Source organism: Branchiostoma belcheri, unplaced genomic scaffold, assembly GCF_001625305.1.
Source record: "Branchiostoma belcheri isolate BF01 breed outbred unplaced genomic scaffold, Haploidv18h27 scaffold128, whole genome shotgun sequence".
Taxonomy (NCBI): Eukaryota; Metazoa; Chordata; class Leptocardii; order Amphioxiformes; family Branchiostomatidae; genus Branchiostoma; species Branchiostoma belcheri.
The window spans coordinates 471,117-490,460 of NW_017802691.1; the positions used below are offsets into that span (position 1 = coordinate 471,117).

A 19,344-nucleotide genomic window follows, 5' to 3' on the forward strand; every position below is an offset into this window, starting at 1 on the left:
CACAGAACAACCTCTGCACCTTTCTCTAGTATTGTGCAGCACTACTTTGTGCCCGGACTACTTTTGAGGGGTTCGCCCATAAATACTGTGTAGTGCGGCCTTAGTGTGGACCTGTCCTTGGTGCTGAACTCACCATCAATTCCATGTATTAAGTATAGCAGCATGTATTAAGTATTGCAGCTTGTTTGGCACAACAGTACACCCATGGAAAAGCGAGGGATTGATGTATTTTAGTACATGTATATACAGTGTATAGTACATTGAAGCCTGTACATCAACAAGATCTATATTTCATCAAGTCTTGTACATTTTCTGAGGATTAACACAAAGGGACAGCAGGGTTTACGGAAAACCAGGTACTGGCCTGGCCAGGCTACCACAGTATCAGGTATCATTTCTTGCTTAGCAAGGTTTATAATGTAAAATGCCAATACCCATGCAATTCAGGCAACATTATAATTCTATATTGTATGCCTGCAATGTTGGTATGCAAATCAAGAATTAGAAAAAAATTGAAAATGTAGGAATCTTGTTTTTTTTTAAGATCTTTTAATCTTTTAAGATATGTTTGATTTGGAGACATGCTGAATTGTTTTATTGTTGACTCATGTGTAAACAGCTCCACTGCAATTCAGCCTCTGGCTGCCAGGTGGGGTTGCTATATAGAGACTGTAATTGTATTTTAACAACTGAATTGAATAAACAAGAGATGGGAGTACTGTAATGTACCAGTATGTGGATGTCATCCATATAATCAAATCAACATGGCCTAACTGCAAAAACACAAACAGGCACGCACACACCCATGCACACGCACATACACACAAACACACTCACACACACACAAAGACACACACACACACTCACATACTAACACACACACACATACATACACACAGACACATACACAGACACATACACACACACAGACACACACACATACACACACACACACAAACACACACAGAGACGCATACACACACACAGACACATACACTCATACAGACAAACACACAAACAATACCTCTATTTTATACAGATGTGAATTTTTCTAAATGTTTGCTGTACCCAAAGAAACCATTAGACACACAATTTGGTTGAAGTTGCTATATTTTACACATAAGTACAACAACGCTGCATTTTCACAAAGAGATAGCTCATTAAACATGTCAAACATTTTTCCAGTTGAGAGATTTGCTGTTTTCATCAGATCCTGAGGAAAGTATGTACAATTTTGAATATCAACTGTTACTGTTTTTCTTTTTTTTTTAATTACAATTTTTTTTTATGGTAGATGCTTGTCCCTGGGAAAGATTGTACACAATACATGTGGTAAAAAGAGCCCTTAAAATACAGTTGCATTTGCTATGTCTAACAGATGTAACATGGATGCAATATCGTAATATAGTCTTCATGCAGCAGAGCAAAAACTGATTCTTTGGAAAAACACATTTTGGCCTAGAAATACTACAAGCAAAGTTTGCTGTAAACATCAGGAACATTTTTGCACATTTTCCATTTAAAAATGAGGACAGACAAAATGCTTGGCATTCCGACAATCCATGCATTGTCTAAGATTCCTACTTCACAACTATGTTTAAAAAATGCATCAGCCTTTAGTAAAAAATCTTTGAAAGACTTTAAAATCTGCAGCAACAATGTACTTCAACTTTGTAAAAATTTCCGTGCTTTCTGTTTGTAAGGCCAACAATTATCAAGGCAAATATTCACATTCATGCATAGTTATAAACACTGTAGCACCAGTTATAATGCAGTAACTGGCTTGAAACTATAAACCAGTTAACAGTATATTTACATTTGTAGCAACAATAGCAAGTTGTTTGGGGATTGGTATAGAAATAAAATTGTTGTAACTCCCATGGTGAACTATGGGATAGAGTGAGAGAGTGATTACAACAGACTTGCATTGCATAATAAAATTCCCCAAACCAGAGAACTGATTATGTGAATGTGTGGCCACCATTCAGGTGCTACGTTTCCTCTCACCCATACGTAAACCATGAGTTATCTTATTTATATACATTCTAAAAGCTTCTCGTTGCCAAACTCAGTCAATCTCCGATTCTCTGGATTCTGCCTCGGATGTTTCCGTATCGGGGTCTTGTTCCTGTTCTGTTAGCTGGCCCTAGGGAATAAAAATAAACATTCATGTTAATCAAAATAACAAGTATATAACTACAACTGTAATTATCAAAATTCAAATAACTTTTTTTTCAAAATTTCTCAGTCCTGTAGCACCTTTTTGAAACATAATGATTGTGCCATCAGTTAGATTCTATCATGTTAGGCCACTGCGTCTTAATTTTATGGATGACCCCCATACTATAGTGCGCACGAGTGAATAAAAAAAATTCCTGCCAAAGAGTTGTGGAGTTTCGGCAGCCTGGGTGCCATCCTCCAGAGTTAGAACCGGCTCTGTATTGTTGCTAACTGCCATCTAGAGCCAGGCTAGAGCCTCGGAAGACATGCTTTTTTTTTTTGAGAACAGGCAGTGAAAATAAATGTGCGTGCGGATGTCATCCATAAAATCAAGTCGGTTTGGCCTTAAGACAAACACCAGAACCTACCCATCCATGACTGGCTATCCACCCTGCAAAGGTGTTCTCCAGGTACTCCAAGCAGAAGTTACGGAGGACCCTCGCGTAGTCCGTTGTCACCCCGACGGTCTTGATAGCGAACTTGGTGAAACCGAACACCATGGCGAGCTGTGACAGTTCGATGTCCCGCCCGGACTCGCGATGTACGATGGCCTGCACGCGGGTCGCCATCTCCTTGAACTGTTCGTACGTCATGTTCTCCCGCATCTCATCACGCAGCTGGACCGGGATGGGCTGGTTGTCCTGCACGAAACAAAAAATAGAAATAAAGTTTTGTTATTAAACATGTACAGCTTAGATAATCAATGTAGATAGAACATAGCACAGTTTGTCTAGTCCTTATTTATAACTAAAGTAGTGCTTTAAGCCCCACTGGGGCATGAATATGCAATAAACTTCATTGACTCATTGTCATTGCTATTGCAAGTTCTTGCTTCAAGGCTAGTTGCGAGTACATGTAACATTGAAATTAAAGAAAGGACAATGTCAATCTATGTCAAAATAGCATACTCTAGTCTAAATTTTTATGCTAAATTCTAACTTATTGGGTTCAACTTCTTTTAATAGAAATAGAATGTATCACCAGACTTTATTTTGATTTGTAAAATTAATCATAAAAGCACTAAGGTGATCATTAGCCATCAGCTTTATTTGTCTGAAGGGGGTATAAAGACTACCATCTCTAATTGTCTTTTTTTTAACTTTTTGTTCTTCGAATCCGACATTTCGTTCTATAATTTTGACAAACATCATCAGATTTTCTACTGAAAACCATGAAGCCAATATAGCTTTTGACTACGGTACTAAGGTTCACTATGCAAATGCAATGAGTGTCTATAATGATGAATCATATTCAATCATATTTGTTTACTTTTCATACCATATATGGCACCCACACAAACAACAGCTGCAACTTGACCTCTGACCCATTCGCAGACTATGACATCATCATTAGGAAGTACCAAAATTGCACCCTGGGCCATTTGCCTGTCAAGGCCAGTCTAAGCTGTATCAGTTACATGTCTAATCTCTGTATATGGCATAATTAGCCCCTCGAGATTCAGAAATAGTGTACCATTTCTTGTTTACCCCAGTAAGGACATTTACTGTGAAACTGTTTTATTTTGAGCTAGCTTGAGGGCCATTTTGGCAATTATGAATAATATCATGAATAATATTCATGAAATATAACACATTCAGCTGGTCTGCTATTAATATTGAGTCATGATGATAACACATCAGGGTTTAGTTGTTTAGAAGAAAAATTTACATGAATAAATGGATAATTTGACGATACTACACGTGTATCAAAAAGCTGAACCAACCTACACTTGTGGATATCATTCAATTTTACTTTTTGTGCAGTTACACATTTGAGTGAACAGAGACTTTTTGTTATAACAAATTTTGTGTTTTAATTTAAGAGTGTTTTCTTACATCAATTCAGTAACACAAATAGATTATTTTCACAAATAGATAATGTACATGCACATTGTCAAAATAGAAAATCAACTGTCTCAGGGACTGCTTAGAAATTACAGTCCTGAGTGTTCAGAAAGGAAGGAGAATAATGATTTAAGTCAGTACATACATAGCCTCATCACAGTTCCAATTGGGACTAGAACCCCTGGCTACTGGTTCATGTAGTACTTACATGGTTGAGTCTGACCCCATCGTTCTTCTCCAGCAGCTCACACAGGTAGCTGGCCATAGCCTGCTCAACTGCTGTTATCTCTGTTCCACTCGCTGTTCTGTTGGGAACTGTAGAACACAGGAAACAAGACATGGAGGAAATTGGAATAAATATGCTAAGTAGTTCACTCACTCACTATCCGGTTTAGTGTCAGTTGTCGGATCTTTTTATGACACTATATTAAAAGTATGTGTACCTTCTTACATAGAAGAAATGCCACCAAAAATAAGTTTTAATATATCATTTCTGGTGAATTTAAATTTATGAAACTTATAAGAATCATTGGACTTACGAGCAAGGAGAATATATATGAGCTGAGCATTGAATGTCACTGCTCAGCTCATATATATTCTCCTTGCTCGAAAGTCCAATGTGTGTGTGAATCTGTTGAAAAATGAAATTGAATTTTCATGTAATCAAAACCAGGACAGTGAGTGAGTGAGTGATCTTGAGCCAGACAAAAATCAGCTCATTTGCAACAGAATACTTGAAATTTTGTCTATCAGTACACTATATAAAAAGTACATGTACCTTCTAGACTGTTAGACCCTCCCCCGGAGGCACCCTGAGGTGCAGAGCTGGGGCTGGGAGAGCGGGAGTTGAAGTGACGCTCCAGGATGTCGTCCCCCATCTGTCCTATCCTGGCTGCGATCATGTCTAGTAACTTCTCCCTTTCCTCCTGTGTACGCTCATCTGGTGTCCTCCTCCCATCTGCTTGAAAGAAGCAAAGAAACAATGTTGTAAACTTGTAACCGGTAAGATTAAGAGTGCTCAATTTGTAACCGGGAGGTCCTGAGTTCAAACCCCAGCTGGGTTATACTAAAGACTTAAACATGGCACATACTGCTTTCTCTGCTTGGCACTCAGCATCTAAGCCCCCTGCTGTAGTGCTTGCACAACTGTGTGGCCCAAGGGCTACAGAAATAGAGATGGGCACCACCCCTATGCTCCTATGAGTGGAAAGGGACCTTCTAGTAGCATACATGATAGAATTGCCATATGCATTTTTTTACTATAGGATGTCTAAGTTCTACCATTTATTCACTACAGAAATTTCTGTCTTACCTGGACTGTCTAGTCCGTCGATGACGACCTCTGAAGACAGACCTCCAGGCCGGTGTACGGAGGCCAGACCGAGGGTGGTGGGTCTGGTGGCCCCGCCCGGTGCAGCCGTCCTGGGGTCCAACACTTCGTCTGGGTCCAGGGAGCGCGTACGGTAGGAAGACTGCGGTGACTCTTCCTCCGTTGAATCGTCCAATTGCAGCGTGTCTGTGCTGTGGCGGTCTCCGTTTGCTGGTGCGGACATGTACACGCCATGGAGTTTTATCGAACTGTCGCTTCCCGGGGACTGAGAGTCTGAGGAGTCTTTAGGGCTGTGTTTGCTTCGCCTGAGGCTGAAGCGACGTTTTAGCGACTTGCTGAAGCTTTCAGTTCTCTTTGGTTTCGCGCCCTTTTGGTGGTGTGCGTCTAGGTTCCCGTCTTCAGAGTCATGTTTGCTCTCTTCTGATTTCTTCTTCTTGCTTTTCTTTGAGCTCTCGTACGTGAACACGCTTTTCAGCCAGCGTTGGAACCCGGATTTCTTCTTCTTGAGTTCCTCGGTGGCTTTTGTGTCGTCGGTTTGTTCCTGGTTGACACGGTTGTGTCTGTTGCTGTCCCACGTTCGTCTGCGAGTTATAGAATCGATGACCGGTTGCTCCAGGGCCTTGCCGAAGCTTCCCGTGCGTTTGAATCCGGCGTGTCCGTTCTGGTGCTCACTCGGAGAAAAACCATTCGCCGTCGGCTTTGCTGGAGAACTGAAGCCGCTCGCTCCGGGCGTTGGCGTCAGTGGACTTGTCGGGCTCACGGCATCTGCCATGGTTTGCCCGAGCGGGGATTTGTCGTGGATGCTGAGGTGACGCTGGAGAAAGCGGTCCAGGACGATCTGGATCTCCTCGCGCCCGAGCGGAACGCTGGTCTCCTTCCTCAGCTCCGGTCTTGCTGCCGTCTTGCCCTCCATGGCGGAACGGTGTCGCCTTACCTTCCTCTGGATCGCAACTGTGGAAGAATGACAAAAAGAGATTTATATTAGAAAAAACACTTTAAAAAGTGGATCACAACTGTTGAAGAAGAAGAGTAAAATGATCAATAAATTTACGTTAGAATCACTTGAAAACTGTTACTAAGTATAGACAAGATTCTTAAATTGCTTGTGTCAATGGGAAAAGTAAGTTACCACCAAAAGGTGACAAAGTGGTCCTTATTATGTAGACTCTGAGGTGGTCACTAATATATGAGTTTGTACTATATACATATATAGAGACTTTACAATACCCATTAAAGTCTGAATCACTTCAGATACAGAAAAAAAGCACAATGATTGCTTTTGACACTTCTTTCTCAGATTCACACAGGAAATGTGTTTCCAAACGTCATCCCAGACAATTGTCTATCAAACAGTCATCAATAAAACTATCAAATATTAATGCGACAATAACAGGATGTCTATAGATAGTAGATATAGTCAGAATGAAACAGCAAAAAAAGGAAAAACACTTTGACAAAAAAATCTTATGGTTTATAGTTTTTCTAAAACAACAGGTCTTCTGAAAACTGAAAATAACTACAGTACAGTAATTCAGCTTCAACTTGCAAGGTTAAATGATAAAGAGAAAGCAACAAAAAAAGTTGATGAACACCAACTGACCCAGGACAACTCTCTGTGAAAGACTCCGGACACCCTGTACATGTATTGTCTCCTTGTGCCCCCAAAACAAAAGACTACATACTTGCTTGTAAAAATCATGATGTCAGAGCAGGATATTTTGATCTATGGCTCCCAGACAGCTATGACTAATCAACTACCAATTTTCTACTTCGCTGACAACACAAAAACAAACATGTACTTTGTTTACTTGGCACCCTCCAACTCATTAGAAATACGCCTTTAAATTCTGATAGCTAATCATGTACTACACATATACATGAACCAAAATGATGGAAAATCTATAAAAATAGTGGTTTGAAGAATAAAAGATCTGTTTTTGATGATTTTGCAAACACGAGGAAGTAATTTGTACAAGCTAGACAGGTGCTTGTACGGCTCATGACTAACAAAAGCCATTTTCTACTTGACTAAACAAAGGCAGAAAACTACTTCCTGTCCAATTCTCATGACTAAACAGCCCGGACAGGAACCCCCTATTTTCGCATGGGATGAGCCAAAAGAAGACTGCAAACATGTGGGAAATCTGATCCCATTCTTGACGTAAGGGGGTGGAAGGCTTAGGGCTGAAAATCCCCATGACGAGTTGACAAGACTTGTTCAGCATCAAACCCAATATCAGCAATGATGTCATCATCTTGAATAGAATTAGATCATTTTTCCTTGGAAAAACAATGAGGATAGGCCAGAAAGAGACTACTTGCTCTCCAGATAGGATGCACATGTGTCTTAAGTTCTGTCTTAGCAGTGAGGATTTCAAACTTTAACTTTAATGAAGTCTTTTTACAATAAAAGGGAGGAAAATTAAAGCTGTTACACATTAAAAAACTTGAAAATTGAACTTGTCATGAAGAAAAAAATCGCAATTTATACAGCAGAAAAAATATTGTCAGAAGTAAGTTGTTTTCTTAGGGCAAACGGTGTATACTTTTAAAAACCATTCCAGCTTACACTTGTTCTAAACAAATGAGATCTCGGTTCACAACTGAATCAATAATGCTATGTGTACAATGGTAAGATTTGCCCCCCCCATGCTTAAAAACATATGCCAGCAAAATTCAAAACACCAAATCCAAAAGTGTCTAAAGCAAGTAACACACTACCTCCACTAGTACTACAGTTACTACTTTTACCCAATGAAAAATAGACTATAACGGTTTCAGCATATCTTTCTTCCAATCCTACAAAAATGAAACTGGTTCCACTGTCAGTCTTTCACTTCTAAAAGAACAACAAAAACTAAAAACATTTCACTGGACGAAAGATACTTCAATCAAATCTTACTGTACCACATGAGAACTCTAAGACTCTAAAATAGGAGTGCTTTAAAAAACCTGCAAGGAAAAAAAATTCAAATCTTACTCTGCCCCACAAGACAACAAAGTTTTTGGCGACCAAAAAACAACGCAGACAAACAAGCCCCCAGTCCTCTTAGCCGCTACAATGCTTCAACCCGGGCGTAGCAACAAAACAAGTATCGTGTGTACCTCTCTCCTTTGTCATGCCTGTGACTTGTTGTACCACCATTGTAGCGACTGCTTCTTACTCCAAGACTGACCAAACTCACCGGAACTCTTGTGCCCCCAGCTTTTATATGAGGCTAATTATGTATGCGTAGTCTCAGGTGTCTAAAAATAACTGCTGATGAAGCAATGCCCCATGGGAGTAAGGGGACTACCCTGCGTCACAGGATGCCCTTATATGGTAGTCAGGTGAGTGGGTTGCACAACGTTTACCTGGAACGTTCCATTGTTCGAGGGACATGTCCGGAGTTGCCTCTGGCGTCAGCTGTTTTGAGTCAATAACCAACCTTCGATAAACTTGGCAGGATTTGCACAAAACTCAACGGACATGACGGGAACGGAACGGAAGAATCTTAGTTTCCTGAATAACCAGTAAAACAAGCTATGACTTCCAAAAATAACTTGTATATAAAAGAGAAAAACATTTTGCATGTAGCATTGCACAACCCAAGATTGTTGTACACGATAGACTAAACCATTCATGAATGTAAAAGTTGGTGTACAAAAAATTAAACGCTTCATACAAATTGTTTTCCTTGCAAAGATGAAACATTTATATTTAGCATTGTCAGCAAAGTTGCATGACTTTTCAAACTTTTGTGAAACACTACTGGATCACACAAAAACTTTCCAGCCACTCAAAATGACCCCCCCCCCTCTTACACATGGAAAGTCCCACCAGCTGATTACACACTTGCATGTAGGTTAAACATTATCTCCACTACTGACCATGTTTGTTTGAGCCCTCACTCGCTGGAATGTGTCAACTACAACCCACATATTTTCTCCTTTACTCAATCCAAGTCTAACATGTTTTTGATTAGGAGAAAGCGTGGGAAAGTTTACCTTATAATCAGTGTGCCATCGTGTTCCCAGTTTATTTTGAATCAGGACTGTGGACTTTCTATTTTTTGTCGGTGTGGTTTGCTATTGGAATGTCGGTAGCGGATCATGGTTTAATTCGGGTGATGAGGCATGTAAAGTTTATGTTTCAGAGGTTTTATCTGTAACATTATCCACTTGTGCTTGATGAAGCTAGTGCCAACTTTCTAGTGTTATCAGTGAGTCATTGAAAAAACAAGTAGTAACCACAAGAAGACTTAGAATAGATAAAATTTATGCTTTAAGTGAATGTCCTTAGTGAGAAACTAAATCTTGAGTTAGTTTTCTTGACTCTTGAAGTACCCGATTATACTGAAAACAGTTTGCTATCAAAACCTGTGATGACTATTGTGACAGGCATTTTTCTTGTTTCTCTATGTATTTTTGAACTCTAAGTTTGTAGTTTGTCCATTGTCAAATTAATGACATCTCAACTTTCTAAAAGTTTAAAGTGATTCAGATATCACTATGTACATGTTTACAAAGAGCATTTAAGTATGTCTACTAAGCACAATCTTCCAGTTTAACTTATTGTGATCAGATTCAATCCTGAGATTGAGAATACAGACATCGACTCAGACAGGTATTTCAGCTACTGAGAAACACCCCGCCTCTGCCCCAGGCCATTGCAATAAATTACCTGTACGTACACTACCTAATATATGTAGATAGACAGCTATTTTATTATGACAACATATGAGCCTGTTTTTCTGGTCTGGAAAAGAAGGTACATGTAAGGTCAGACCTCCCAATTATAACCTCCAAGCAGATCTTTTGGTGGCTACTTAGTACAAGACAGTATCGAATTGACCAGGCAGAAAAGAAAAAGAAGCCAGCTGGCTACTAAATGTAGCAAAATGATACTGAAAGAAAAGGCATCCTGCGATAGACCAAAACACTTTCATAGGCGCCACAAAAGTCAAGGTACTACGTATACCAAGCTGGCTCAAAGTCAAACCATGAATTTTGAACTATGAATGTATTAACAGTAGGAGGACAAGAGCTTTCTTGAAGTGCTGGTAACAAAACATGTTGAATTTGACTCATCAGCTTTTGTTATGCATTACACATCATTTAGCATACCAAACTAAAGGTACTTGATATAACAAAAAACACTTTATGTAACAATTACACAGAAAAACAACTAGCAATGTATTAAAGAAATAACTAGCCCAGGCAAGACACAAAAACAAAGCAAAGTCCATTCTGTCCAACGGACTTTGTTCCTTTTTAACGTAACAAGTCTAAAACTGGCACCAGAATCTAGATAATGTATTTTTAAGTCTTCCCCCTCAGATGATGTCATATGTTTTGCACACCTTGAAGCATTGTGCTGGTAGATTATTACCTTCTTTCAGAAACTACGCAAATAATGTCCCTCATATCTCAACAAAGAAACGCATAGCAGGGGAATGACGTCATCATTTGACGAAAACTTTTGGTAAAACGACTGCGTAACAATCTAAAAGAAGGGGTACACTCAGCAACATTTTTTGTTGTTAAAACATGGATAGAAAAAGTTAAACAGTCATCCACAACTGAAGTGCTAGCCTGACTTGACTACATCATGCTTCTAGCAGCCCTACCATTGGTCAGGCCCCCTAGATAAGACCAGACAGCAAGATATTACGCAACACAGTATTGCAATACAACCTCACAACGGCTAAGTTTAACATGAAAGCAAGAAGGAAAACATAACTACCAAGGTGAGGTAATACACAGAATAGTGTAACATCTGAGCAAGAATGAACATGTTAAGAAGGACATGATCACAAGATGGTGATGTAAGAAAAACTTGTGATGGTTTGTCATGAAAAAAAAATTCTCTAAAATGAAAAAAAAAGAGTGATAGTGATACAAGTAGAAGTACAATTTTCTTTCTTTTGTCTTGTTCTATGATTTTGTTGACTTCGAAAGAGCAGCGAAAATTCTGAAGTAAGACAGTTAAAAGGCATTTAAAACATTGCAAATAGAAAAAGAAGTACACGTATACTGAGTAGAAAAAGCTATGTGCAACAATTCAACCAAATACAGTAGCCCTGAAAAATTGAAATCCAATCTTTCGAAGCAAATATTTTGCTTGCTTGATTCCCTTTGAAGCAGACAAGCCCAGACTTGCAAAAAGATCTAAAACTTAATCAAAGCAGTTGTCTTTCGACCAGCGGCAGATTAATTTTAGAAATCACATCTTTTATCAGAGTGATGAAACCATTTTGGGGTTTCCAAACAATTTCAACAGAACTTTCTAGATGTATGCAAGCGCTAGCCACTTGTTTTGGGACTTTGGATTCTGTTGAAGTGTTTTATCTATTTGTTTTATCAATGGGTAGCTTATCTTTGAGTTTCACTGTTTAGAGCTGAAAAGAACAGGTACAAAGACTTGGTAGGATCATCTGTTTCCCATTTGTCAAATGCTGACATCCTGGAATAAAAAAAGTGGGCAAGTTTTGACTTGCCAAAAGGGGACTTTAACAGTGTTATTTCATCCGTTTTAAAGATATCAAATGTACAACAAGTTCTAACTTGCCAAAGATATATAAAATGCTACGTTTTTCCTAACTCTTACCTCATGTTTAGAAAATTTTCTACCCTGCATTTCGCTTCTTTTTTTCAACAGAACATTACATTTATATGGCTTGAAAACAAAATTGGCACAGCCCCAAAGTTTTTGAAAACGAAGAGACACAAAAACATGCTGGATGAATAAATTGGCTGAGAATTTAAACCACAACTAAATCAGGGGATGTTTTCTTTCCTCCCATTTCATGTTTCCAAGGAAATACCAGACATAGTATGTACATATTTCAGATGGGGAAGAAAAATAGATACGGAAGGAAAATAAACCCTTTTCAGACTTTCTGAGTTTCAGCACCAAAGAAAATGCTTCAATGTTGAAATTTTATACCCAATTCCAAGAACATTCACTAGTACATGTATTTGGTAGACACATAGGAATCAGACAAGGATACTGTGATTGTAACAATAGACGTAAGTACTTTATATACCCTCCCTCACTCAATATTGGCTATGATAAAATCCTAATTGATATCAGCCCTACAGCTTCGGCTATGGTTGAACAGTCGTATATGAGAAAGACAGTTTCGGTCACATAGGGCACATTGGTACATGTAATAGCCTCCGTAGCAGGCTTATATATAAATGTACAATAAAGGTCTTCATTCATTCATTATAAAACTGGGGGGTTTTCTAAATGGGGGTAATTCAACCAGGCCCGCTATGTTGTCTATATGCAATCAGAAAATAGCACATAAAAGCCCCCAAAGACCCTGAAGACCCACAAAACCCCCAGTTTTTGGCATGTTATGGAGGTTACATTGGTAAGCTGATTCAGCTCTGTTGCAAAGTTCTTTTATTAAGTACAAGTGCTGGTTATACCCAGACAAGTTGGGTTTGGCTTCTACACCCGACTGTTGTAGGCTCCCTACCAGAGTGTGGTATCCAGGGGTTTTGTGGTTTTCCGCCCTGTTAATTCTGATCAGATTCCAAGTCCCTGACTGCTGCTGGTGTTTAACACATCCTCTCCAGGGAGGCTTCATTAGCCAGCCCCTAACAGCTTAAAACAACTCCATACTGGAGTCCATAAACATACAGTAATTGATTATCACAAGCTTGAAAGAAAAGTTAACATTAGGAAAATGTAGGTCCAAAACAGCTCCTCTAACACCTTTCTCTGCAGTTTTCTTTGTGCAAATGTTTGACATTTTAGAACTGGTAGAGATTACCACAGATACATTCAAAATTTGGAACTAAAGCTGACACTATTTCGAGGTAACTAGGATGCCTTTGACAAGTCTTGAATATATATTTTATACCTGTGTTTTTCTTTCTTTAAAACTGCAGCATTTAAGAGAAATCTACAGTCCTGTTTTAATGATTCTCATTCTGCTCAATTTTCCCACATCAGACTACGAAAATAAAATTCTTTACGACTGAAGTAATCCATAGATATACAATAGACCAACACAGCTGACTGATGTGACTAAGAATCAAGGATTCTGACACTCTTCCTTCTACAAACACTTAACAAAACCACAAAAACCACAAGACTGTGTGTTAGGAGTCAACAGGAACAACGCTTCAAACAGACAGCAACAGGTTACAGAAGCTTTGGTAAAACAAGAGGAGAGAAGAGAAAAATGTTGTTGTACTTACTTTGTATCAGGGTAACAAGTGACTTGAGTTCTGGAATGTCAGATAGATACAGGCAAACCATTTCTCCTAAGTCCATCTTGTCCACATGTGTTTGTGTGTCTAGTCTAGTCTAGTGTTGTTATGTGTCCTGTGGGTCTGTGTCCCTGGGTTTTATGTAAAACATTCTGGGGGAATTCCCAAAACATATGCTGTGTGCTGGATGTGAACATGTCTGGCTATGCCCCTTTTTACCGTAAAATTGGGACTTTTTTGTGCTGTTTGTTCAAAGGGTCGTCACGGGTCAACTCTCTCTTTTATGTGAATAATGTTTATAGTAAACAACATGCCCTCTGTCAAAGTTTGCTACGCTCTGTTATAAAATAATCATTTCTATTTCATCACTTTTATCAATGGGTGGTTCAGTACAACATAAAAGTAGTTAACTTAGTAATCTCTGCCAAAATCTAATAAAGGGTTGAGGGAAAATATAGTAGATATTGGCCAAAAAGACTGAAAAAATTGATATATTGGAGCAAGGACATTATACACACAATGTGTATAATGTCCTTGATTGGAGTTAGCTTGCATGGCCATGTGTTGCAAAGTGTATTGAACTCTTCTGGCTAACACTATTCAGTCTACTAGTATTTTGGCCAATTTCTACTACAACATGTATCTTCCAGCAATATCAAAACTTTTATGAGCTGCCTACATTTGCAGCGTTACTGTATCAAGGACAAGACATGAGTAAGGGAGTTGGATTTTGCAGCAGGACCAATTCATTGTGTCAACTTCCTGTAAGAACTATCAAATTTCACGTAGTACCGATAATAGGAACATGCAGTCAATGAGATACCGGCTTCTATATATATATAATCGGGCATATATTTTCACACACCACCAGGATATAAAAAGCCAGTGACTTACACATGTATGATCGTAACGGTATGTACAAACATATATACTAAATCAGTGACTAGACCCCATTGGACATAGCTCCAACACTTACTTCGAAGATTGATAAATATTTGATGAGAAAATGTCTAAACATTAAACTTTAATGTTTAGACTTTAATAATTAGTTACTGAGCTGTGAAAAATAACAATATAGCAAATCATCATTGATAATGATTGAAATATAAACATTGCTCAATTTTTAAACATGTAAATAAAATGAAATCTTTTCTTATGTCTATGTTACATGGCTGCATTTGTAAATACACTTGTATGTAAACATGTACCATATAAATTCACAATTTGAAAAAATATCAAACATTGTGTTAAGTCTGACACATAGATTTGCTAAATCATCCAATAAATTGGCATCTCCTAAACAAGCCTTAGATAAATGTAATAGTAATACCTACTTTTTGTCCATCAAATTCAATCAGCACACGGTATAATGAATAGCCATGCCAGGTAGGATAACCTTACAGGATAACATGAATTTGACTTGATCAAATCAAGAACAGGCCCACAGACGTGAGAAGACTACACATGTACAGTTCTCTCTCCTTTCCTTAGTCTTGAAAGTCAACCCTGCCTACCTTTTATGTGATTAATAATAACTTTATTGCACAACAGTTGTACATGGTACAATAATAATAAGTATACATAACTCATTGTTTATTGTGTTGTATATCCTCATCAATGATACTTAGATTTTTTAGCAGATACTGGTACTGTTACATGTGTAGTGTGCAAATACCAGTTTGTCTTTGTAAGTATGGAGAAGTGATGAAAATAAGCTTATAAGAGCACGGTAGCAAAGAAGAAAGTTTTTAGACTGCAAACTGTATGTTTCTTAATATTACTACAGGTAAGTAAATTACAAAAAGACGTAATATCATTATTTCATGTATAGTAATTCTAAATGCATAGATCTATTAGTATTACTAGATTCATTACTGTTACACAAGAAAATGTCTATAAAAACTCAAGCTCAACCAACTGGGTAGATTTTGCTTGCCTCGTGTGCGTCGTTACCTGGATGTCTAACCTTCAAATTCGTCCAATGATGTCTTACTGTAATGGCTACATTTAGATTTATTACTACGTCTGCCATCTTTCCCCAGGGGCTTGACCTTTGACTCTACTGGTCGTTAATATTAAATCACACGCGATTTGAACCACCCACATACTGACATAGCTATACATGAGAAATACAGGGTCCTAATATCAGGATTTTTTCACACTCAGCATAGGAGTCAGGTACAGAAGGGCAACTTTCTGCTGCGTAAGTCGTGCATTAACTTAATAACGTGCATAAAAAAATTTAAAAAAACTTTATTAAGTCCCAAAACATGACTACAGCAGGGAGTCTGGCAGGGTGCAGTGTTAGGAGCTAAATTACACATCATTTTTTAAATAAAGATGCCAGTCAAAAATATGCTCTTTAGTCAGAAAGTCTCCAAGTACACTTATTTTGGTAAATAAAGCAAGCAACATTTTAACTTCTAAGCAAAAGTCATTTTGGGTAATTTTGGGCAAGTGAAATGTTGGTCCAGGCAAGTGGAATAGATAGAAAATGTTCTTATTTTAGTAAATACAGGTGACTTAGCACACAATTTCTGTTTAGATGGAAATGCTAAACCTTCTTAATCTTAGCTTGATATTCTTGTTGATTACAATTAGAAATTAACAAGATCTAACAATGAGTCACCAACTGAGACAATTTAGACCGACAGAGAGTTTGAAGGTTTAAAAAAAAATGGCTGACATGTAACCAAGAACCACAGGACTGAGGCAAATGGCGAGCTAGCAGAGCTACCATCAAGCCCCAGCCCCAACCCATCTGTGTGCAAGCATGTCTAACCCTCCGGTACGGGGAACAACAGACGTTAAACCGGATAGAGAGAGAGGGGGAGAGAGTCATTGCAAAATGCTCAACGTGGCGGCTATTCCAAGAAGGCTCCTGGCAAGGTGAGAAGAATCAGGAAATGATTGTTGTCGTAAACTTGGCGTCACCTGCCAGGTAGCACCATTGTCACGAGTAAACGATTACATCATGGGGAGGAAATGTGATACCACGTTGGAACAATGACTAAGAATGTACAGAACAAATGTGAACATGAACGGATGTGTTGCCTAGCATGCAAGTGCGTGTCTGTTAATGATTTGTTAATCATGCGTATTTGTGCAAACAATTCAAGTCTAAAGTCCTTACATTTACAACATATGAGGAAGTCAGGAGTGCAGAAGTGTAACTTGTTCCTTAATTCTTAACTGCCTGGTTAACTTTGAAATATAGCTGTCCAGAATGAGATACAAATAGAATGAAATAATAATATAGAAAAGCTATATGGAACGAGATCATAACTAGAATGTTTTTAATTACGTGCTTCCCTTACGGTTTTTTTTAAAGGGTTGGCATTCGTCTGTTCGTTCTAGGTAAAATATAACTGTGATTGGTAGAGCTGTGTACCGGTACGCAGTACCGATACTGTACCGGTAAAATTGATTAGGTACAGGTCCAAAATACCTAATCCCTCAGTACCGGTACTGTACCTAAACAATTTCACACCAATTTTATGCCTATTTGTGACCGCAAATGTGTAAATAGCTGGTTAACAATGGGTCCCTGTGTAAGGACAGTGTGTTCATGAAAACAAAAACATATATATAGCCTATATTTTATCTGAGCATTCGCCATAAACAAAGAATAAACCTTAACTATCAAGTTTATTTATGTTTTTTTTGTTATTGAAGGAGTTCAGAAGAGCATATAAATTGGTCGAATTGTTCAGGTACAGGTTCAGGTCCGGACCTGTACCTAAACCTGTGTACCTGTACCTGTACCTGTACCTAAAATTTGTTTAGGTACACAGCTCTAGTGATTGGTGATACTTTTACTTTCAAATTTATTTTTCATTGTCTCCATGATGCTTATGATTTAAAAATATGTAGCAATTCATTTCAAACTCTTTCCTCACTGATCATGGAGAATATTTCGTACAAAATGAAATGAGGAAATGGCCTACATGTTAGTTACATGCTTTATAACTTGGGGTTAGAAAAAAAATGTGTAGTAAAGGAATTCTTGAGTTGAAGTTCTATGAATTATAGTTGACCTACATACTCTCATGTCCCTAATAAACATACCCCCCGGAATAAACATACCCCCCGGACAAATCTTCAAAGTCTATTAAACATACCCTCCGGAATAAACGTACCCCCCGGAAAATGACCAAATTGACAGGTGAACTGTGTGTGCATGATACTAAAATGTGCTCTTTATTTCAATACCAATACATGGGCAAATATTTCACATTTATTACATTTTATTAGTGAGTATATATCACTTTAATTAATGAGTATATATATATTGTACTTGTTTTGGGGAAATACAAAATCCGTAGGAGAAGCTATTGCATTTTACACTTCTGAAATGCACTTTGCTAAGCCTTCTCCTGCAGCTTGAGTTGAAAATCTGACTAACTTAAGAGATAGAAAATCAAGCCCAATTAAGTACAAATATAGGGGTTTAATGACTATATGTACAACAAAATCCATTTCAACATAATAATTATTTGGTATGGTACATTGTCTAGTCTGGTCAAAGTCTGGATTCTGAAGAAGAAAAACTTCTGAAGAAAAAAACTTTTGAAGAAAAAAAATTATTCAGCATAAAATTTTGATTGGTTTCCATCTCATTGTTTTTTTAAAAATCGATAATGTGATTGTATCAATTTTAAACGCCCTAAAATTAGCTAAATCGGCGCTTTTACGGTGATTGCGCAATATGGGTGCCCTATGACCTTTGACTTTTTACGGGTCATGCTGCTCAGGCGCTAGGCGCCCTCCCCACGTCGGCCGTCCGTCTTGTGGGCAAATTTCTACTTTTTTAGGGGTTTCGGGACCTAAAAACTAACACCAGAGGGAAAATAAACCACATACGTTTTTTTCATGGTAAATATCGCTAAAATGGACCAGGCATTTTTCTGCCGCGTTGCCGATTTTGACAAGGACTTGCGGCCGCCATGTGCTATTACGTCGATTAGCTACTCGCCTTCCCCTTCGGTTTTGTGGGCAAATTTGTGCTTTTTCAGACGTTTTTGGACTTAAAAATGGACAGCAGGCGAAAAATAAATAATATACATTATATTCATGGGAAATGCCGCTATCATGGACCAAATATTTATCTGTGACGTGTTGCCGAATTTTGCGTCCGCCGGCCACTTGCTGATGGTGCGGTACGTATGGACAATTTTTTTCCCAAAAATTAATAAACGTACCGTCCCTAATAAGAGTGTACCGGGTGGACGTTCGGGCCGAAAAAAATAAACGTACCGGTACGTTTAATCGGGACATCAGAGTAATTATGTTTGATGATCAAGACACAGAATACACTCAGAAAACTTCCCCAGTCTATAAAATATTAGTCACCTCACAAAAAAGGACACAGAAAAGTTTCCAAAAGTATGACTCACCTGAAAATAACACACCTGTCCTGAAGAAAGTGTGGAAGATAAAAATCGAGCGTGGGTTGTTACTTTTTCACGTGAACTTTCACGTCACTAGCGTGGGCAGTTGACGCAGGTATCCACCGGTTTTCCTCTTAGATGAGACGTCAAAGTATCGTACAACTCATCTTTAAAGTGTTACACGACTAGACACGGATGTTTGAAGTCCAAACAGTAAAGTTTTCGGGGTAAAACCGAGACAAGTTCCTGTGAGTTCCGGTCGAGCCAGTTCAAACTCTCGCCAGTTCACGTCCGAAATAGATCACGTGACTTTTATTTTATTCTTATTTTCTTACAATATTAGACAACATAT

The 19,344-nt window shown here is 38.3% G+C and overlaps 1 protein-coding gene across 4 annotated transcripts; it reads right to left on the minus strand.

Moving 5' to 3' along the window:
* Positions 1-1,121: 1,121 nt before the first annotated feature.
* LOC109463583 lies at positions 1,122-19,252 on the minus strand. Of its 4 annotated transcripts, none has more exons than XM_019760438.1 (6): positions 18,999-19,252; positions 5,377-6,345; positions 4,843-5,025; positions 4,273-4,379; positions 2,589-2,861; positions 1,122-2,146 (listed from the first exon to the last, which is right to left on the minus strand). In XM_019760438.1, exons 2-6 carry the CDS (start codon positions 6,305-6,307, stop codon positions 2,069-2,071), a joined length of 1,572 nt encoding a protein of 523 aa, XP_019615997.1. In that variant the 5' UTR covers positions 6,308-6,345; positions 18,999-19,252; the 3' UTR covers positions 1,122-2,068. The 4 variants fall into 4 exon arrangements, with proteins under 4 accessions (XP_019615997.1, XP_019615993.1, XP_019615994.1 ...); XM_019760434.1 differs by lacking the exon at positions 18,999-19,252 and adding an exon at positions 13,591-13,695; XM_019760435.1 differs by lacking the exon at positions 18,999-19,252 and adding an exon at positions 13,591-13,690 and having other exon boundaries at positions 4,843-5,022.
* Positions 19,253-19,344: the final 92 nt, after the last annotated feature.

Excerpts from the sequence above, each read along its gene's own strand:
- LOC109463583 (XM_019760434.1), bottom strand. The coding sequence starts at position 13,666 with ATGGACTTAGGAGAAATGGTTTGCCTGTATCTATCTGACATTCCAGAA. Across the intron at positions 6,346-13,590 it reads ACTTGTTACCCTGATACAAA|TTGCGATCCAGAGGAAGGTA; the intron begins GTAAGTACAACA and ends ATTCTTCCACAG. Across the intron at positions 5,026-5,376 it reads CGACGGACTAGACAGTCCAG|CAGATGGGAGGAGGACACCA; the intron begins GTAAGACAGAAA and ends GCTTCTTTCAAG.